Source organism: Colias philodice, chromosome 8 (assembly GCF_061535455.1).
Source record: "Colias philodice isolate Cphi_HAF_F1 chromosome 8, ilColPhil1 Martin Lab GWU primary, whole genome shotgun sequence".
NCBI classification, from domain to species: Eukaryota; Metazoa; Arthropoda; class Insecta; order Lepidoptera; family Pieridae; genus Colias; species Colias philodice.
Genome location: NC_143093.1, coordinates 4,047,991 through 4,070,620, shown reverse-complemented (window position 1 = coordinate 4,070,620; position 22,630 = coordinate 4,047,991). Strand labels below are relative to the sequence as shown.

Here is a 22,630-nt window from a genome sequence, read left to right as displayed (position 1 = left end):
TCTTTGGAACTTGTTTTGGATTATGATGGCATTAAATAACTTTCTATATTCTGTTCTGTTATTTGTTGTTGTTTTTTACATTATTATAACTTGAAAATTTCTGTCTAATCCATAATACCTTTTTAACTTTTTTAAGGATTAGGAACGATTGTTACCCACTTGATCATTGAGAAGATTAAAGATAAAATCCTAACTCTTTTAAACAGAAAAAAAAACAAGATAATCCTAGAATGTCAAAGCAGAACCATGATCATCAGATTACAGATAAACAAAAGAAGAAACTACAATTTGCCAATTTGGAACACGCAAGCGACCCACAGACATCGCATTAGCAAATTGCACAGCGCGAATGACTCGCAGCTCGCCTCGGGTCAGGATTGTGATGGAAATTCTTCAAACTAATTGGAATTCTGCATAAATGATCGGAATAAACGCCCATTTGGAATTGTTATGAAATGCCGGAGACCATGTAATTTGAAAATTGAGAATGTATTATATATAAAGTATTTGGAAATAAATGTAATCATAGAGCTGTAAGTTTTCCAAATTTAAAAATGGCTTATGGTACAAATAAAAAAAAATATTAATAGATTATAATAATACAAATAGGTATTAGGTATATAATAAATGAAAAGACGAGAGAAAATATTGCCTATTACAAAACTCTATATGACTCTAGTTACTCTACTCAAAACTAAGACGTCAATTGTCTTAAATACAACCCTATTGTTATGCTTCAGACTTATTTTATTATCTTTCTTAACCCTTAATCTTATCTTCTGTGCTCATTAAAATATGACAATGCTCTAAGATTTACTAAGAAATAAACAAAATTTGTTAAGATAACGTTATATTGATAAACAACCCTATTCCCTCAGCAATAAAGTATATATTTCGTCGACAGCTGTGGTAATCAAGTTTTATGTTGAAAAAAAAACTTTTTCGAAAATATTTTATAGCCTACAAACTTTTTAAATATTATCTACAACACTATGAACAATCTTTTCTACGATACGGTTATATTTTTTAGTAGTTACTTACTAAAAATACATTTTCTTAAAAATAACAAATGAACACTAAAAATATAATAACTTAAACAAATTCATCGTTTATGCAATAATTAATATAATTATTGAAAAAAAAAAGAAAATCTTACCTTCCAGTCCAATCACATTGGTCTCCAATAGGTCCCGCCTCCGCAATACTCGTAAGACCCAAAACAAAAGTCCAAAATATTGTCCACGGGTCCATTTTAAAAGATAATAAGATCATTTATTAAAAAAAAATACACGTCAATAGAAATGTCACATCACTAAGTTCATTTTTAAATTCATAATTAATATCAATTCTAATGTTTTGTTAAATAAAAATATACTTAAACAATAACGCAAAGAAAACTTGAGCATACACCAGCTCTGCTCTACCTTTAAACGAATACTAAAATACCACGAAAGAGATAGAATTCTCTTGCTAGAGTAAACTGCTTTGTTATCGAAGAGTAAGCGAGATGGATATAATAAAGTTGTTTGAAAAAAGTATAACGCGATATTTCTCGCTCTTTCTTATCAGTATTTTGGAATGCAGGGCAAAATAAACTTAATTCTCTACATAATAACGTTGAATATAGTTGAGAAGTATATTTTTTGTAATTTAAGCTTTTTGAAATGGCGGGAAAGATTTGTAAAGCCATCAAATCTTTCGTTTAGGCGCTGACGGTTGCCTTGAGATAAAAACCTTTTAAAAGCTTTGCATACATTTTCAATATCTTAAATCGTGTTTAAGTACTATTATTGAGTCTTTATTACATACGCTTACAGATTGTATTTCCATGAGTTGAAATCACAACTTATTTTTAAACATTTAGGTTCCTTTATTTTATTTAATAACCTGTTAAAAATTATTAAGAAGGAATATAAAGCGATTGAGACAAGGTGATGCGTTAAATCATAAATGAAAATGATAAAGAATGACGAAGTATATTGCAAAATGATGTTCGTCGAGCACTTAAGTGCTAAGACTTTAAAGTCTTTAACTTTGAATTTTCCAATAACAATATAATTTATAGATTAATATTATTAAAATATTAACGAATAAAAAAATTGGCCAAATAAAATGCCGACATTGGTCGAGAAATGATGCCGCAGTAGTAATTAAGCATTATCCCAAAACTTTTTTGTCTATGACTCGACACATTGCTCTGGTTTTTGTGGGTTCGCTAAATAGCTATGTGATTTTCGGGTAAAGCTTGCGCATCAAAATGTTAGTAATTTTCTATGAATGATGGTGTTTTTTGCAGCTTTTAGGTTAATGGCTTGTTTAGTGCTGTATCATTATGCTTTTATTTATTTTTTGCAATTATGTTTCATATTATTATAATACAATTAAATAAAAATTAGTACCTACTTAAAATATAATTTTTTAATTAAAAAAAATTTAAGTATCAATATTGTACATTGAAAGTGGTTATATTAAGTAGGTATATAGGTTTGTATTTTTCACGAAATCATAACCAACCATTAATTCCAGGATTCTTTGAAATCATATCGATTTGAAGAATAAATACTTATTTCTCTTATCAAAGAAACACATGCAGTGTTAATAGTGGAATTCAGGTCTTTTGTGAGTGGAGTTATCATATGCGATGTTTGCTCTGAGATAAACTAAATCAATAGGCCGTATTTATTCACCGGATAGATAGCCGCTTTGTCGTCGTTGACTCGTGCTTATTTAGTCCCCGATTCGCTCTTATCTGAAACACAAAAGTTCGTTTTGACCCTGTCATTATTAACCATTATTGTACAATATATAGTTCGATAGAGCTTTTAACCCTGTAAAGCTGATGTTTACGTTATCTGTTATTTTGTCGCAAGTCGAGTTGACGCAGAATTCTTGAAGGTTGGGTACTTTCCTCATAAAACATTTTACATAATGTATATTTTAATTCATGTCTTTATGCTTTCAGGGATTCCTTGTGAGAGAACAGTTGCATCTAAAACTAAATCAAACAAAACATCGACAAAACTACTGAAAAAATTTGAAATTGAATTTTTACCCCGTGACCTACCAACACTTACTACTACTTCAAACAAGGTGGTATGTGCAACACATGACGGTGCTTCTTTAAGCGTTAAATAAATAAATACCGCGGTTAAATATTGTTTATCACATTTTCTACATTAACCCTCGTTTAACGATCATAAGTATTGTGTGAATGTTTACACCTCATCTTGGAGAAATAAAATTCCTCATTTTTAACAAAAACTTATTTTATCTTTCTTACCAATATGATGATTCTAAATATTTTTTAATATCTAAGGAAGAGTTTTAGGTTTTAACTCTACATTCGACATTTCCTTATCCTGGTTTTAAGTTTATCCTTATTATTTTCCAATTTAAATTTAATTTTAATCCAAGAATTGTTGTAGTAGTCTTGGACTTTGTTATTTCAGTAAGTAGGACCACAGAGTAGGACGGTCGACCTGAAGCAATGTAAAAAATAGTGAATAGGTACAATAGGTATCTAAAAAACACACTTGCTATTTCTATACCACGTCACCTTATTATTATAAGCTATTATAGTACTTAATATAAACAATTCAAACAATGGGTATTGGAAAGCGGGTATAAAAACGAGCATAATGAACAATTCCTATTAAATATTCCTACGATGTTTGTGTGGGCGCTATTATTCTCGCTGAATTTCATATCCGCTTATAAGCCGTCATCTATAACTAGATGTCTTTGGCATAATAATACATGTGAGTAAAATAATGTGTCATAAGTTAAATATGAATAGCTGTTATAAGTTAAATACATATGTGTGGATTTGTCGAAATTATTGATTGCATTATCATATAAAAAAATTCAAAATCAGTTCCTACTTCCTATATCAATAATTTCTACAATTCACTACATAGTATTACAATATGCGGATGCTTATAGAGAGAAAAAGTAAAGAAAATAATCGATTCAAATAAATTCCTTAATTTCAACGGACATTTCCTAAATACGGGAAGCTTTCGAATCGAATCTTGTTTTTATTAAAAGTGATCGTCACGTAAACCGGCAATATAACAATCAAAATCATTCCAATAAACGATAGATATTCTAACCTTACTGTCCAATAAATTTGACTTTTAAATACTGTAATCTAAGCTGCTGCACGTTTTGAAACAAGTTAAATGACCAAGAGTGCGATAGACAAATAGCATTTTAAAGCTCTACCACAGATTTGTAATGGTGTAGTTACTTTCTACTCTACAGCAATAAGCGCGTAATAGTGTTAATTTGTTAACGCCTAACCTCGACCTATTGATAGTTTTCGGTTAAATAAATATAATAGTAGTTTTATACACTAATAAATATTGATATATTTACGATATGGAGAATTACGATAACGATGTGTTCATATTATTTCAATAGCTCTCTAGCTTCTGTCCTTGCGTCGCGTATGTCTCCAGTAAAAACAGGCTTACAATATTATGTACGCATAACGCAAAAGATGTAATAATACCTTAGAACTAAGTTAGAGCTTTATATTACAAAATATATATTTAACTATTTTATGTACCATTACATTACATAATATTAAAAGAAATGGAAAACATGCATAGCACATAAGGCAACCTATATAATATGCATTCCGTACATATGTACCTACATGTTCATTTCATCTTGTTGGTAAATGAGCAATAAATAACAAACTTGGAATTAATTATTTAAGGAATAAATGTTTAAAAAAATAATGAATATTATTTGTGAAATGAATATCATAAGAGTATCGATCAAAGTAAGCCATAAGGACTTTTGGCTCTAGTCTCTACCAAAGCTCATAGGCTTTACCCGCAAAACTCGAGCTAAGGCCGGCGCGGGCGCTGAATAGGAAAAATGTCTTGCTAGGTTTCTTTCAATTAAATAATATCTTTTTTTTAAGCTATTGCATAGCTTTTATCTCAGACTTTGAGCGCGGCGACCGAATTTAAAAATTCCGTAATTTTTTTGTGGTGTCTCTCAATGTTAGCCTGAAGGGCTTCTTCATTTCAACGCGGACGGGCCGGACACGTGGGTGAACTGAAGGTTCACCCTGGTAGCGACATTCGCAAGGGCGTCCCCCCTTGACAGGGATCTCGAGCCTCGGCGCGGAAGTCGGACGGACAAAATAAATAAATATCGTTCCATGACAAGTGTACCTACTGCGTACAAAGTTTGGATTTTATCTGTACGTTTAAAATAGGTCAAAATCGAGTATTAAGAAGTCGGTTACATACAAGTGAAGTTAATAAAAGTATGTTATTTAAAACAATATTCATCTAATTTTATGATAGCGAAAATTCAGACGCTTGATAAAAATATTTTGATTGCCGTGAAGATAACAAAGAGGATTTTAGAAAGATACCAATATTTTTCTGGAAGAGGAGAATCATATCTAAATAAATTATTTTTAATTGGCCATTGATACACATTAAAATTACAATTATGATTTCAGGTACAGATAGATGTCCAGATCATATGATCATTAAACACAGTAACTGCAATCAAACATATTGGTATTCACAAAGAACGTGTGAACATCCAGAACCTACACTTGTAGGCGCCGTTTGTGGCTTTGCTAGATGTGATTGTCCAGAAGAAACAGTGCTTGATGAAGAAACTGGATATTGCTACGACGTTGATAACTGTCCCACAAAACACCATTTATAAAGGTTTAAATAAAATAATCTCACTGTACACCCCGAGAAGGCAGAAGACGCGGGATCGATCCGGCCTCGTGATCAAAATATATGTAGGTACCTCTATTATAGTGTTCGCAGTGTATCGGTGGAACATGATCGGAACGCACCCAATGTAAAATTTAATTTGACTTAAATATTACTTGCTCTGTGTTTGACATTAGCAGCTGACAGTTGACACTTGACAGTTTCTATTCAAAATAAAATTGAAGCAAATTTATAACCTACAAGTACAAATTACATTACTTAATCTCTATAGTATTTTTAAAGTAAAAATAAGCAACGTACAGTGCAGCTATGCTACGAATATTTCATAAGAGTATAGTGTTACAAAACAAATGTTCCATCTCACATAATCTTCTTAAAGATTTAAATGTTTACAAATGTGTAACAGTCCACCAAAACTTTGTGAGAAGTTTTGCGAGTAAAAGTAACGAGGATACAAAATTTGAACGCATATATTACGGTAATCTTACCCCGCAAATAAGGAGTGTAAAAGTTTTCTCAGTGTGCTCAAGTATAGCCGGTCTTTGCGCTCAACCGATTTTAGTTAAAGAAGCCGCTACCATTGGTAGTACTTCACTTATAGTAGCTTTATGTTCAGTAGTTGGATTCTTTACATTTGTCACTCCAATATTACTGCACCTTGTTACGAAAAAATATGTAACGGAAATGCATTATGATCCAAGCACATCTACATATAGAGCAACCACAATAAGTTTCTTTTTAATACCTAAAAAGGTGAGTTTATTCATATTTAACAAGTTGTTAAGAAAATTAGTCTCAAAAATGTGTTTATTTTCTTGTTGTAGGTAAAGATACATTACTATCTTTATTATATCAAGAATCATAATATTAAACTTAAACGGTACCTATTTAAACTTAATTCTTATTAGTAGTCAGTCCAAAAATTACAATGTCATGTTAATTTTTCAGTTGGACTTCACACCAAATGATGTTGTAGTTCCTGATATCCCTGGAATGTTCACAACAATGGTAGCCAAAGGAAAACCTCTATTTATTGAAGCGAGACACTTCAATGATCCTCTCCACTATGCTAAGATAATGGGCTATGACAAACCATTAGACTTTAAAATGGGAAACCCGGAAGAGAGTAAAAAGTAGTGATATTAGTAATTATTTATGTACTAGCTCTTAGAATATAATATATATTGTTAATTTTATTTAATTTGTTTTATTTCATAGTATAAAGTAGGAAAGTTAAGTACTTAAATGTGGATTTTTGTACATGATTTTCATTTCTGATAGTTTTTAAATTTTATTGATGACTCGACCATTGACTTTTTCATTCTGTATTATTTTTTTGCTTTTCTCTTTGTTTCATTCTGAGTTATAATAAATTCAATCTTTGAATAACTTGGGCAGCCTAACAATAAATATAAAACATTTAATAAAAATTATTTATTTCATTAAATAACATTATGCTTAATCTAATAGGTTATTATAGTGTTATAGTACAATTAATTTTTAAAATAATATTTTACATACATCTTTTAAAACCTGTAAATATATTTTATCATACATATAAAACATTTTATTAATCAAAGCATAGATATGACTAGACAAAACTATAATTTTCTTGTTTTCATATTTAATTTATGTATCTACAATATAAGTAAATATTTATGTTACATAAACATGCACATATAATTATTTAACACTATACAAATAAAAATGCTAAAAAAATATTTTAAGGAATATTAATTGATATACACAACAAGCAGCCAGATTAAATGTTAAATAATTTTTTAAACCAATTTTTTTTTATAAACTGAAAACAAGATTTATGTCTTGTACAGATGCATTACTACCTATATAACAATTTAACACTATACAATTAATAAATACAAGTGGAATGTTTTATTTCATTTTATAAAGCTGAAGATTATTCATTAATCTACTGAATTCGAAATGCTGCGTTATTTATTCTAATTAATACTTATGGGTATTTATTTCGAAAAATATATCAATATTACATCCGCAAATATACCCTGCTTTTACGATTACCAATCCAATCTTATTAATATTTTAATGTCAAGATTAATTTTGTAAATCTTTTTTTGTCTTTAAAGAAAATTAGTACTTTAAATCTTAGTTATTGTTATAACTCCTACTAGAATCCATAATATACATTCATAGGTATTATTCTAATTTACAAAATTATATTTTATCTACAGTTCGATTCAAACTTAATGGCGGTTCGGAAGTTAGCTGCCAATGCACGAGCGCGCAGATATCCAACACTTAACGTTTCGGTAATATCTAAAATTGTTTTCTGCGCATCAAATCGTTCGATGTTCCGAGCCGCCATTAAGTTTGAATCGTACTATACCAATTATATTGATCTAAAATTTTCAAGAAGGAAGTCCTTGTTTTTATTAAAAAGCAGCAAATTTTAAGTATAACAGAGACAACTTGATATGAATAACTCGCCTTAGGCCCACACTGATCAACAATATATCTCTTGTACAGTCTATAAAAAGCATTACATACTATTAAATTCAACTTTTGTAGGACACATATGTAAAACAAATTTTACCCACCTGCTCAACTATAAACAGAAAATCTACAAGTGTCATCGAACACTATTCTTTTGGAATGTTTATTTTTTACAATCCCATGGGACCATGACATGTTATCATTCACAAAATTATAAGCTACAAGCAAAAATTAATTCGTATATTTTCTTTTCATTAAATAAAATTTACTTTATTTCGTTCTGACTTACTTTACCAAACTTTCAAATACACATTTTCATGAAAGAGAGATAGTGCTATCGAAAGATGATACCTACCTTCGATCCCACTTCCACATGTCTTAATGCAATAACATATCATGGTAACGCGCCCCTTAGATAAGTGGCTTTCTATTAGCGTAAAGTTCAATAGAATAGATTATGAATGTATGAGATTGACGTTTGATTACGACGACGACGACGATTGATTACGTCAATCTCATACATTCATAATCTATTCTATTGAACTTTACGCTAATAGAAAGCCACTTGTCTAGGGGTCTGATGATAAAACTTAACCATACTTATTCTTTACGTATCACATTCTTATGGACAGATGCTGCCATGTAGCAAAACTTTATTAGTTATGTTATTTACACTAGAGCTATAAAAAGCAATTAAATAGCAAAAGAGAATAAATTCATAATTGATATTCACTGTACAAAATAATTTGTATTCGGAAAAATTGTATAAAATCGTATAATGGTACTTTTGACATACGACCAGCATTTGATTCCAACAAAAATACTAAAATAGAGTATTTTTTAATAGTTTTTCATCTACTTTATTATAATTTATCATCGGAATTGACCATAAAATACCCTCAAATTTTTCATTTCGTGTTAATGTCGCTCTGTAAATGCCACGATTATTATTTTTTTCTTAGATCTAAAATATCCCGAATGATCAAATACGTCACTACTACTGAATTATTATTTTATTCCTATAAAAAGCAATTAGTGACTTTTTTTAAGTTTCCCTGAGGCCCACTTTGACCCAGATTTATCAGATAAACTATAACTTCATTCCCATGAATTCGAGGATTTTACCATCCTCCCGAAACTCGTGATTCGTTTTAATTTTTCCTTAGCCCTAACTATCCTGCCCAATTCAGTCATAGTGCAATGCATTTTCTGCCAACGCATGAGTAGCTGGAGACAGCTTATCATCCAGGGTTTCCACCGTCAGCCTGTTCCTGGCTCTGTCAGCCCACTCCACTCTGCAGAACGCAGCTGTTCCTATGGACGCTAGAACTGCTAACACTCCCAGTTGAACGGAAAGAAGTGCTCTAGAGGAGTAGAAGAAACATGCTGCTGCTGCGAGGGACTGGAAAAAGATTTGTTTATAAGTAAATGAAGATGAAAAATAAAAGAACAAAAGGATCTGATGGTGGCTATAGCTTTCTACGAGTATAAGCGGTTGTATATCTTCGTTTTGAAAGTGCGAGTTGATATGTCTTTAAACTATTTGTTCTAAATATTATCAGAGTATCTTGATTCGGATTATGTGGATTTGATGTGAATTTAAAATAACCAAAAGTTTATGTTACTAATTTTGAATAAAATAAAGTCCTTTGACATTCTTGATCGTAATGATTATTCATCAACACAGAATTCATGGCTAATTCCCCAACCAATAACAGGCCATAACCAATAAATATCTCTAAAACAAACATACCTGAGTGAACTTGAACAGAGCGAACGCAGACGTACTATTATCCGAGTACTTCCCACCCAAGATTGAATATATCTGCGTATTATAGCACGCATCCCCGAACCCTAACAAAAAGCTGCAGAACATAGCCAAGTATGGAGACGGGTTGATGTATGAGGTATCCATGGTGTCTCCGAAGGGAGCTACATTAGGGAGGTTTATGAAGATCAGGAAGAAACTGGTCATGTGGATGAAATAGCCCATGATAACGATGGGGTCCCGTCCCCAGCGGGTCGTCTTGTTGCCGAGGATACCGAATAGCGCTCCCCCTGGAAATAATTTGTGGTTAGAAGTATTGATTTTTACACTTTTGATGATTGCGATGCCGAATTATCGCTATCTGGTTGAAAAGTAAACTTGATTTTTGCACTGTGTTGTGGGATTGGGATAATTCACGAATTATTATTACATATTTCTGTTAGACTCTTGGAAAAGTTTTATTTACCAACAGCAATGGAGATCGTAATCTATTAGCTGTAGAGTACTATTGAAAAGAATATAATGAATTTATTTAATAGAATGATTAAACAAAAAAAGGTGGTAATTGTTAAAAATATGTAATGATGATTCTAAAAGAAGTCTAATTGAATAAATGTTTGAGTTTGAAACAAATCTCACCAAGAACTTCGCCCATTCCAATGAAGACACCAGACAAACCGACCAATTGCTTCACATTTTCACCCATAGCTAACGTGAAACCAATACTGGGACTGTACACACCGCTGAAGAAAGATAACTCCACGCCTGGAAACAATATTTTATTTATTATTAAAAAAATAACTTTCTGTGCCGCGCGGCTTAACGCGGCAAAGTCAAATTTTTCTATAGCTATAATGTGTTATTCTGATGTATTGACCTATATTATTGTATTTTCGTTTAATTACGTTCACCATTTTTTTGTGAAACATCCGTCCATCTTCCCAACTTTCCCATTTATAATATTACATAGTAGGATTCATAATTTAACAGATCAATCTAATTAAAATGTTGGTGTACACATTTTAACAAGAAACCCAATTTCTGTCGATTACGAAGCAAGGCTATTGTCAGAAATCTCAATTGTTCACAAGGTCCATCCAGACCTTGTAAAGTGTAAACATTAAAGATTTTTGTAGTAAATTAACCTGTACTTTATTGTTTACAAGGTCCATCCAGACCTTGTGAACATTAAAGATTTTTAATAGTAAATTAACTCGTAGACATCAACATAAGGACATTTACAAGGATATTATCATATATTCGATGAAATGATTGGAAATAATTGGAAGTAAATATTGTAAAGGACTTAAAGGCCATGTTAATGATTTTATTTTGGAATTCCTTAAAAGGACTATATTGTTAGCCGGTTTATAATTTATTTTAAATCGTTCTTGACTTTCTTATCTGTTATTTTGACTGTTTCTGAGTTTAAAATTAATCGCGTATTACGCAATGGAATTCCATGAAATACAATAGATACCTTATCTATTTTTGTATATACTAATTAAACTCTGTTTAAATAATTATTTAATTAGGGAGCTGTTATGATATTATTCGGTATTGTTTGCAAAAAAGTGTCTTTAAATTTTTCATTCTAAAATTGTATTTCTCTATTATTCTTATATATTTTTTTTACCCATTGAGCCCCGAACGGCCAGATCCGACCGCGACACAATAGATTTTCTATTGTGTCTGTGATTCCGGGGCCTGATGGATTAATACAGTAAGTACTCTTTATGTTCAATATACTATCATACTGTATAAAGGAGTGAAATTCCTAGTCCTATTCTGAGGAGTTTGGCAGATGATACAAACATCGTCTATACATCATAGTATAATTTAATCTACCTATGTATTATCAAAAATACAAACATCAATTTATGAATGCCCAAAAATACCAACCAGTATAAATAAAAGCGGCGCTCAGGAACATCATATCCCTTGTACAAAACAACTTGATGGCTCCCTTGAAAGCGTCCAAAGGACCTTCCGACTCGCTCACAATTTCGCACTGCAATCATAAAATACAATATTAATTGGACAATAAAGGGATTTTGCGTCTTCTCGTCGCCCTTGACCGGTTTTCACTTTTACGGAGACCTTACGAAACTAATAAGTGAATATTTCAATAAGTAATATAAGTGATATAATGAGTTGACGAATACGTAATATTAATGAGAGAAATGTTATAATGTTGAGTAATTTTGGCAGGAACATCGATATCGAAAGACAATTTTGTAATAAATAAAATGATATCGTATTTACGAACGCGTTCGTAACGGGATTTCGTCCTGGATTATTTTTTATATACCTACATAAACCTGCTTCCATAGCGAATACCGAATGTCCAAACTTCTAGAAACCCCATACATAATTGGTATTTGGAACATGAACTTCCTTACAATAGCATCTCTGTATCAGAAAAAGTGAGTTATTTTTTGTCACCTAAAACAATAGTGCGGAAAACTATGTCCAATATAATAAGCCCTAAGTATCAAGTTATATTAAACTAGACTATTGACATTATCCACAAGAATTTATAGGCAAAATCATATCCTACCCAATGTCCTCAAACAGGAATATTAAAACGCCACAACAACTATTTTGATCATAAAAGATCTTATTGGTGGAGGGTGGTTTGGTAATAATTCACTGTCGGTAGTTCTAACAGTTTTTAATAAACCAGTCAGACTCCACACTCGTTGTTTCATTGACGTTCCATTGGCGACGAGTCGGAACTACGCGTGACGTGAGTAAAGTGCCGTGAACATGCCTATAGGGAAATTGGAGCCGTTTGATGTTAACTCCAAACAATGGCCAGCATATATTCGCCGTGTGAGACAATTCTTATTGTTGAACGAAATCAGAAATGAATTGCAAGTGCCATTACTAATTACTGTTGTGGGAGAGACAACATATGCACTAATGTGCGATTTATGTTCGCCGGAGCATCCCGAATCAAAGTCGTTTGAAGAGCTCGTTGACCTCGTGAGACAACACCTAGAACCACAGCGTTCTGAGATAGCCGAGCGCCATGTTTTTCGCTTACGTCGACAACTCGTCGGCGAGCCGCTCACAGAATATTTACATAATTTAAAACATTTGGCGACTACGTGCAATTTCGGCAGCAATTTAGAAGAGAATTTACGTGACCAGTTCGTTTCTGGATTGGCGAGTGAGGCGATGCGATCGCGAATTTTTGCCGAAAAAGACATAAATTATAAACAGGCCGTGGAGCTGGCTCTGGCCTTGGAGGCGGCGGAACGACACGCAGAGGTGAGCGCAGCCCCGAGCGCAGCAGGCGTGGGCGGCGGCAGCGGGTCGGCGGCGGGCGAAGGCCTGCACCAGGCGAGCGTACGGCGCTCGCAGCTTCGCGGGGCCGCGCGCCCGCCCGCGCAGCACGGCGGCGGCGGGAGCGGCGCGGGCGGCGGGGCCGGCGGCACCGGCCGCTGCTGGCGGTGTGGGAGGCCGCACCGGCCGGATAAGTGCCGGTTTGCCAATTATAATTGTGATGAGTGTGGTGTGCGTGGCCATTTAAAAAATATGTGTAAATCAGTGAGTGGCAAAGGGCGGGCGAACGCCCGACATAATTACGTGAGTGACGATGAGCGAGACGAGGAATTTTTCAACATCCAAGTGGACGGTACAGGTGACCAACCTTATTTAGTTATGGTTAAAGTGGATGGACGTCCAATCGAGTTCGAAGTCGATACCGGCAGCCGAATTTCGACCATAAGCGAAGATTTTTTTAGGCGTAATTTTTGTAATAAAACTGTATTATCTAATAATATAAACATACGCAGTTATGTCGGTTCGACGATAAACTCGCTTGGATTTATTAATGTAAATGTAACCCTCGGTAAGGTCTCCGTGTATAATTGTAAACTTTATGTAATTAAGAACGGGGGACGTCCTTTGTTAGGCAGAGAGTGGGTACGCGCTCTTGGAGTTAAAAATATAGCCATAGATTTACAGGAAATTAATGTGGATGTAAAGAGCGATCCATTTGTGAGTCAATTAATGTGTGAATTTCCGGAGGTGTTTACGGATAAGTTAGGAACTTGTAAAAAAACAATAACGTTATATGTAAAGGATGAGAAGCCCGTATACGTGCGCGCGCGACCCGTGCCGTTAGCACTGCGCGCTCGCGTTGAGAGCGAGCTGGCGCGGTTAGAGCGAGAGGGAATTATTTACCGTGTTGAGTCATCCGATTATGGGACGCCGATAGTACCCGTGGTTAAAGAATGCGGCGATATAAGAATTTGCGGTGATTATAAAATTACTATAAATCCGATTCTTAAGCGTGATCCATATCCACTTCCTCGGATCGAGGAGTTGTTCGCTTCACTGAGTGGGGGAGAAGAGTATTCAAAAATTGATTTAAAACATAGTTATCAACAATGCTTGTTATCGAATGATTCACAGCGTTATACGGCTATAACTACGCACGTCGGTACATTTGTATATCGTCGCACTCCATTCGGTTTGTCGTGTATCCCGGAGAAGTTTCAAAAGATCATGGAGGAAACCCTTCGGGGTGTTCCAAATACCGTTGTATTCTTGGACGACGTCTGTGTTACCGGGGTGGATAGGAAAAGTCATTTAAGAAATTTACGTACAGTATTAGAACGGTTACGGGCTATGGGTTTTACTGTTAAATTTGAAAAATGCAGTTTTTTACAAAAAAGTGTAAAATATTTAGGTTTTATCATCGATAAAACAGGATTACGTCCCGATCCAAATAAACTAGCCGCTATTACAGAGGCCCCGAGGCCCCAGAATATTACACAATTAAAAAGTTTTTTAGGAATGTTAAATTATTATGGGAAATTCATTGCAAATTTAAGCATTATGTTACAACCCTTGCATGCACTTTTAAAAAAAGACATCGATTGGACATGGGATTCGAGATGTGAGGAGGCTTTTATTGCAGCTAAAAATGCTCTCACCTGTGATAAAGTATTAGCGCATTATGAAGACGGTCGGGAACTCATGTTGTCAGTGGACAGCAGTGCGTATGGGGTGGGCGCGGTCCTGGCGCATCGCTACTCAGACGGGAGTGAGCGCCCTATCAGCTGTGTTTCACGGTCGCTCAATTCGGCGGAGCGGAATTATAGTCAGTTAGACAAGGAGGCGCTCGCGATTTATTTTGGGGTAATTAAACATCATCAATACTTGTATGGGAGATCGTTCATATTGCGTACCGATCATCAACCCTTATCACATATTTTCGGTAAAAAGGGTGGAATACCACAAACAGCTGCAAGCCGCTTACAAAGGTGGGCCGTGCGTTTATCAGCCTATGACTTCAAGGTAGAATTTGTGAGATCTTGTGAGAACGGTCCCGCGGATGCGTTGTCTCGTCTGCCCCTTCCGTGTGAGCGGAGCCCCACGGAAGCGTTAAGTTATGTAGATTTAGTTAAAGATTCATTGCCTGTAAGTTTTAAAGATATTGCGGCGGAGACATATAAAGATAAATTATTATGTAAAATCAAAGGATATGTTTTGTTTGGATGGCCGGCTCGCGCCAGCTGTGAGGAGGAGCAGGCTTATTTCGCACGTAAGGACGAAATCATACACGAATTGGGGTGTCTGATCTTTAAATACAGGCTTGTTGTTCCACCTCCGCTACGCGCGAGGGTCCTGGAGGAAATTCACCAAGGGCATTTAGGAGTGAACAAAATGAAAAGTCTGGCTCGTAATTACGTTTATTGGCCTGCTTTGGATGCAGATATAGAGAATTTGTGTCGATCTTGTGAGGCATGTCGAGTGGTTCGGGACGCTCCGCCCCACGCCACTTTACATCCTTGGGAGTTTCCCCTAGGGCCCTGGCAAAGGGTTCATGCGGATTTTGCTGAATGTGGGGGTGTAAAATATTTTATATTAGTTGACGCTTTCTCGAAATGGATTGAGGTAATTGCAATGAAACGAACAGACACTGAATCCACGGTGTCAGTGTTGAGGTCTATCTTTGCTAGATTCGGATTACCGTCACAGCTAGTTACTGATAATGGCCCCCCGTTCTCGTCTATAGATTTTAAAACTTACTGTAATAAAAATTGTATACAACATGTAACGTCGGCACCGTACAGACCACAAGGTAATGGGGCCGCGGAGAATGCGGTTAAGACGGTAAAGAAGGTAATTAAAAGGGCTATTTATGAAGGCGAAAATATTTCTAAAGCACTGTCGAAGTTTTTATTTCAATATCGTAACGTGGAGCACGCCACGACTAAAGTTTCGCCGGCCGTAGCGCTTTTAGGCCACCGTCTGCGCGGTCGCTTAGACGCGTTACGTCCGGACGTCGCTGCAGAGGTGCGCACGGCACAGCAGCGGCAGATGGCTAACAAGGGAGGTCAGGATAGGAATTTCGAGAACGGGGATCCCGTACTTGTACGTAGTTATTCCAGTAAGTCGCCTAAATGGGTCGAGGGTAATGTGACGCAAAAGACCGGCCCTGTTTCTTATAAGGTGAAGGTTGATGACGGGGTCGAATGGCGTAGGCATCAAGATCAAATTATTTCACTGGATAGCGGGAACCGTAAAAGTCGATTCTCTTTATCCCGGCCGAATTTGAATAAATCGACTGATTGTGCCCCCGCAAGCTATGGTGCTGACGGGACATGTGCTGATGTGGCGGAGGAGGAGGAGGCGGACCAGGACGCGACCGATAAGGATACAGGTAAATCGACCGCAAATTCAGTCACGCGCTCCCCCACCCCTCCTCCTGACGGTGCATCCGCTCGAGCTGTACGAGCTTACGAGCGTTCTCGTAAGTTGTTTAGTAACGAGTAAAAAAAAATTAAAATGTTAAGTTTGTTAAGTTCTTGTTATTTAAAGTTGTATTTTGTATTCAAATATGTATGTATTTTAAAGAGGGGAAAAATGGAGGGTGGTTTGGTAATAATTCACTGTCGGTAGTTCTAACAGTTTTTAATAAACCAGTCAGACTCCACACTCGTTGTTTCATTGACGTTCCAATTGGGTACAGCCCGTATAAAGCGCAAGCGAGGACAAAGCCCTGTATTTACAAATTTATGCACAAATTAACCTTAAGGATGTTTACAAACTGTTACCGGAAGTTTTACGTAGCCTTATTTCTAGGAATAGAGGAAAATTTTACTTTTCCTTCAATCTCTAGTTCATTTAGAAGGTTGTGTAGCACAAAGAATAGGTAGATAGATTGTAGCAATAGATTGACGATTAGTTTTAGTTTATAATTTGATAGGGGTGACATAGGTACATTAAACCTGTGATTAAACAAAGGATACACAAAGCCATACTATTTCTAATCGATACTAAACATGAATGGACTCAATAAGTTGAGTTGTTTTTGACAACTTATTTGCAAACAATTGCTCAAAAGTTAAATATTGTTGTGTTCGTATCTATCGACTATTACAGTATAAAATTGATATCTCTAATTTTTAAAATCCACTCCGTTCATTGATCTTACTTAAATGTCAAAAATGAGTATACAAATAACACCGCTTAATTCAGTTCATAGAATTTTAGTATAAACAATTCATGTACTTAATTTAGTACATACTAGCTTTCCACCCGCGGCTTCGCCCGCTTTGTCTAAAACCTAATAAATTACAAACTAAAACCTTCGTCGAGAATCATTCTACCTATTAAAAAAAACCGCATCAAAATCCGTTGCGTAATTTTAAAGATTTAAGCATACAAAGGGACATAGGGACAGAGAGAGCGACTTTGTTTTATACTATGTAGTGATTCACCTTTCCATCATCCAACGCGGGCGCTCTCCGGATGGGCCTCAACAGCAACAAGAAGACGATCCCCACAGCACACACGGCAGTTAACGCTCCGAAGACCACGTTCCGCGTCTCCACATCTATGTGCGTCTTGCCTTGGAACTTTATGAACACGAATAGGTTGCCGAAGAATAGACTGTAACAATGTATAAAATGGTATAAGATAGGAAATACAAGGTTCTAAAAGGCAGGCCAAATATGCGATGTTAAAGAATGTTTAAAATGATCTTTAACTTTCAATACAAATCTACGCAGAACGTTAAGCAAAAATGACGCATTTCTACAATAGGCATGACGAAAGATTTTGAAATCCTCTTCCATAATGTGTGTATACGTTTACTATACAAGAAAAACCCTATATTTCGGTAATATACTTAAATTTAACGAAGATAAAAGCCATTTTCCAAAAGATATTTATGTATTAACTGTGCCAAAACAGCTCGCAGGTGTCATGGCGTAGGCGTGACGTCACACTTTGGTAAATACCTACGTAATTATTTGTACGCATTGCGAAGAAAATTAAAAAAATATTTATTTAATATGTGTTATAGAAACGAATTTCAAAGTTTATATTAAGTGGTGTGCAGTATTGCAGTGTCAATCCACATAAAAATAATGCTCAAAAATGTGTTAGAGTCTGTCAAGCGAGTCTAGTCCCATGAAAAAGGCGGCAAATTCAAAAACCTTTTAGGTGTCAACACTGATATAGCACGCTGAAAACTTATTGATACTTGAATTTTTGATAAAAAAAAACATATTTGAAAAAAATAAAAAAAAACATTTCAATGTAAGTATTTATTTGTCACAATCAGAACTAAAATCAGAATCAAGAAATTCAATGCCTTCATATGAAAAATCACTGTCAGTATCATCATTACGCACAGAAATGATGAAAGTAACCTGTCATAGCAGCAATTTTTGTCAGATAGTCTGTTTCAGCTTTCATTTTTTCTATGGCTATGACTTGCTTAACTTAATTATTATGAATTGTGCTTTTTATTAATTCATCATCCAAGGTGGCTGAAAAAAAACAACAATTTTTATAGTAGTTTTCACTTAAAGATGCCCCAGTAAGTTTCAAGATCATGAACACGTCGTCTGGATCTAAACCAAAACGGAAATCGTGATCACATCACAGTAAAATAAAAAAAGTTAGACAATTGTGCTAAAAGTATCAACACGTTGTTGCCAACCTACCTGATGTTGAAACGATTTCATCCAAAAGTCGTCGTTTTTGCGATAATACGTCGTCAGATTCACTCTGTACATGATTATATTTATTAATCATTGTAAACAACAAGCTCCTGACACTACTTTTAATAGGTTTCGGCATTATAACATTAAAAAACTTAACAATATCCGGATTATTACGAGGTTACAACTTACAACTGAATTTGTGACAATCTGTTTGACAGATCATAGTATTGCCATTATAAGAAATCAGTAAAAGGGTTGTGGACTCGACTCGCTTGACAGACTCTAGTAATTATTTCAAGCGAGAAAATAATAAGAAATGATTGTATAAAGTTGGCGCGGAGAACCCCGAACCATGTATTCGTGAATTCACAATTATATTTCTGTTCTGAGTCGATAAAGCATACGTGAAACAATAGAAAATAAATAAAAATGCGTATTCTCAACATATTCATAACAACAAAAAACATCTGACGTGAGTTGTTAACACGCGTGACGTCACGTTTAAGTAAAGCGTGACGTCACGCGTGTTTTAGTCAAAATGGCCAACTGCAGTATTTCAATGTTTTATTTTATTGATAATCTCATTAATCCTAATGTTTTTAAGATTTCTAAATCACTATATGTAATTTATCTATTATACATTTTCCCTTAAAAACACTAATACGATCATTTATGGATATTGTCGTCATGCCTATTCTGCTAAGGCTCATGTGTTTCAATGATCGTTTACACGATGTTAGATACAATACAAATCTACAGAGATTATACTTCTTTTGAAACGTCATAGCATATTTTTACCATTTACCACCAATATAGACCGATACAATCAATATAATATACGTATAGATTTTTGCAAAAAAATGCGAAAGCTAGATAATATTTAAAATATACAGCATACTAAATTAAATAAATTCTATGCCGCAATGTAAAACAATTTGCACGCACAAAGCTAATTATTGAAACAAGTGCGACCTCTATTCAATTCTCTATATGGTCTATAAAATTATACTAATACAATTTACATATCTAATAAAAGTTATGAATATCATAAAGATGATATTAATAGCATAAACGATCGAAGGGCGTGTGTTGTCGTCATTTCCTAGTCCCGTCAATGGTTACAAGGACCGGTTCGCAGACGACATTGAGAGTAAATGCTGCAAGATCATAGCCCTTTAGTTCCTGTTTTGTACTTTATGTAGAACATGCCGCATTTTTCACTAATGTAGATCGGTTTTGCTGAACTGGAGACAGATTATATTTGTTCAGAGATGCGAGTTCAAAATCAACGCCTCTCTTTTATTAAGACCCAATTTAGTATGTGGACAATGTATTGTAGAAAAATAATATTTCAGTAGAGCAGGTTCTATCTCCACATGCTTATCTAATTCAGTTATTAAGTACCTACAGTTCTTGTTATAACTGCAAATTCTAACCAAATAAATCCTTTAGTGAATATATACGTAATTATGACGATAATTGATACAAACGAAATGATTGTATTCAGTATTCACACTTTCTATTACTTTTCGTACGCGGTCTATAAATGGAAAAGCGTTAATAAAGGTCAACTTTAAATCGATCGAACATGCATCATTTGTACAAAAGCCACGAATTGTAATGTAACTGTATTTTAAAACTGGTAAAAGATTTTGCTTTCTGACAGAAACAGGACATTCGGCACCAAATATTTGTACCTATATCTAATAGGATTTCATATTGTAGATACCTAATAATAATCAGAAATTTATAAATATACTTGGTTTATTAATTAAATAGCATTAAAAACAAAGTAGGAAATTCTAATTGAATTGATCGTAAAAATGACGAGGCTAATTACTTTAATATAAAATAGCTTCATTAGACGGATTATTATCGTGCTCGCTGCAAATATGCTACGAAATTAATAAATACAACAAGTTTAGGCAAAACAAGTACAACCTGTCCAAACTCACGCCCACAAACGTAATTCATTCTGGTGGATAACAGAAAACAACTCAAACAGTACCGTACCGTACAAAATTTTAACATAAGAGAAAAGCTATGTCTTTATCCCTCAAAACGAGACCGTATATAATATCTACTTTCAAAACATCACCGTAATAAAGCATCTCTTCAAGAACCAGTCCCCTATTACCACCATCTTAAAACAGTATTATTTCCAGTATGGAAAAATTATAGCACTATGTAAATCGCCTAACGCCATCACTTTCTCAAATTGGAAGTAATACTGTCAAAAGAGAACATGACAACCCCCAGGAATGCTTTTTCAATTTAACTTGTTAACGACTAACCTGCATTGTAACATAGCCCAAAAGATTCCAGAATTCCTCGAGATCGTGTCTGCATCACTGTTCAAAGTCAGGTAATTGCCCTGGCCGGTCCATATAGCTGCTGCTCCAGCACCGATCAGCACACTGGCCACGTAGAGAAGCCACGTTTTTGGAAACAGGAACGTTATTATAAAGAATCTGCAAAGAAAAGTTACGTATTAGATATATTGTGTAGATACGAAATGAGTAAGGGACAACGAGAGGATTTGATTCCCGTCGAACATTAATAGACTTAAAAGTCCCGAATGAGTAAAACGAAGACAAAAATAAATCGATAATAATCATCGATATGTTCCCTATGCTAATTTCAAACAATAAGACATGATGTTGATTTTACCTAACCTTTTCTACATTCCAAGAACAAGACAAACTTGGATTATATTCTAATAAAGAAAATCATATACATACACACATTAAAAAAAACTTTCATATTGAGTATCAACCTAAATGCATACTCATATAAACGCCAAAACACTACACTGTTTTAGACGTTCTATTAAAATACAAGCAAGCTATACAAAATCAATGCTATGAATTATGGATGGCCCATGCGAATTAAGCATGTCGGTATATAAAGTATAAACACTTCGATATTTGCATAATTATGCACTTATATAGTACGTTAACAGGTTAGCATGGTTTTTTACTACAAACCAGTTTCCAAACATGCACTTGCTTTTTATTTACAAGTACATATTATATAGCTTAATTAGAATAATTGGGATTAGCTAATACGCTTGCTTGTTAGATAATTAAAACTACTAATGCTTTAAAATCGTTACTGGTACAAAAACCTACTTTTCTTTACACTATAATGTAATTCAAATTACATTTGTACAACAATGAAAAGTAAATTTTTGTACGGAAAGATAGAATAGCGGGGTATTTTTTTTGGCACATTTGGGTATTAGCTAGGAATATGACCATGATATTTTATTTAAATCGAATAACATCGTTTCAATAAAATCCCATAAATGGAGAAAGAAGGTTCTTCCGCAAGCAAGAACAGGCTTTTCAGGCACCTTGCCAGTTGCCACTTCAAACAGCTCAGGAATTTAGGACCCAAAGAAGTTTATTGGATCTAATCACGTTTTATGGCGTTTCTTATGCAATTGTAACTACCCAAGATAGAAGACAATAAAATATTTTGACCGAGGTCACCCAATGCACCCATATTTTGAAATACTTTCAACTAATAGGCATATCTGAAAACCTTGAAGCTAGTGAACGTAGCACGAAACTAGATCGGAATGGTTTCACTCATGTGTGTATATAGGTAAGAATATATAATAGGTGTATGTAAGTAGTATTAGGCACGATATAATTTGATTAATTTCAAATTCTAGATTAAGGGCGACTAATTTG

The 22,630-nt window shown here is 34.5% G+C and overlaps 3 protein-coding genes across 4 annotated transcripts in view; 1 reads left to right on the top strand and 2 right to left on the bottom strand.

The window, feature by feature from the left end:
* Positions 1-1,452, bottom strand: part of LOC149486444 (meteorin-like protein) — a 30,175-nt gene extending 28,723 nt beyond the window's left edge. The window contains exon 1 of the mRNA XM_089698079.1: positions 1,157-1,452. Coding sequence (XP_089554205.1) covers positions 1,157-1,272 — 116 coding nt within the window. The 5' untranslated portion in view covers positions 1,273-1,452. The remainder of the gene's footprint in view (positions 1-1,156) is intronic.
* Positions 1,453-3,539: 2,087 nt separating this feature from the next.
* LOC149486443 (transmembrane protein 70 homolog, mitochondrial) lies at positions 3,540-6,913 on the top strand. Of its 2 annotated transcripts, XR_016315958.1 has the most exons (3): positions 3,540-3,758; positions 5,486-5,782; positions 6,666-6,798. XR_016315958.1 is itself a non-coding variant. In XM_089698075.1 (2 exons), exons 1-2 carry the CDS (start codon positions 6,027-6,029, stop codon positions 6,852-6,854), a joined length of 633 nt encoding a protein of 210 aa, XP_089554201.1. In that variant the 5' UTR covers positions 5,893-6,026; the 3' UTR covers positions 6,855-6,913. The 2 variants fall into 2 exon arrangements, 1 of the variants encoding a protein (XP_089554201.1); XM_089698075.1 differs by lacking the exons at positions 3,540-3,758; positions 5,486-5,782 and adding an exon at positions 5,893-6,470 and having other exon boundaries at positions 6,666-6,913.
* Positions 6,914-7,136: 223 nt separating this feature from the next.
* Positions 7,137-22,630, bottom strand: part of LOC149486442 (UNC93-like protein MFSD11) — a 36,773-nt gene continuing 21,279 nt past the window's right edge. Inside the window, exons 3-8 of the mRNA XM_089698074.1 lie at positions 21,227-21,403; positions 17,700-17,871; positions 11,860-11,968; positions 10,597-10,722; positions 9,943-10,247; positions 7,137-9,591 (exon numbers count right to left, since the gene is read on the bottom strand). Of these exons, the coding sequence (XP_089554200.1) occupies positions 9,376-9,591; positions 9,943-10,247; positions 10,597-10,722; positions 11,860-11,968; positions 17,700-17,871; positions 21,227-21,403 (1,105 nt within the window). The 3' untranslated portion in view covers positions 7,137-9,375. The remainder of the gene's footprint in view (positions 9,592-9,942; positions 10,248-10,596; positions 10,723-11,859; positions 11,969-17,699; positions 17,872-21,226; positions 21,404-22,630) is intronic.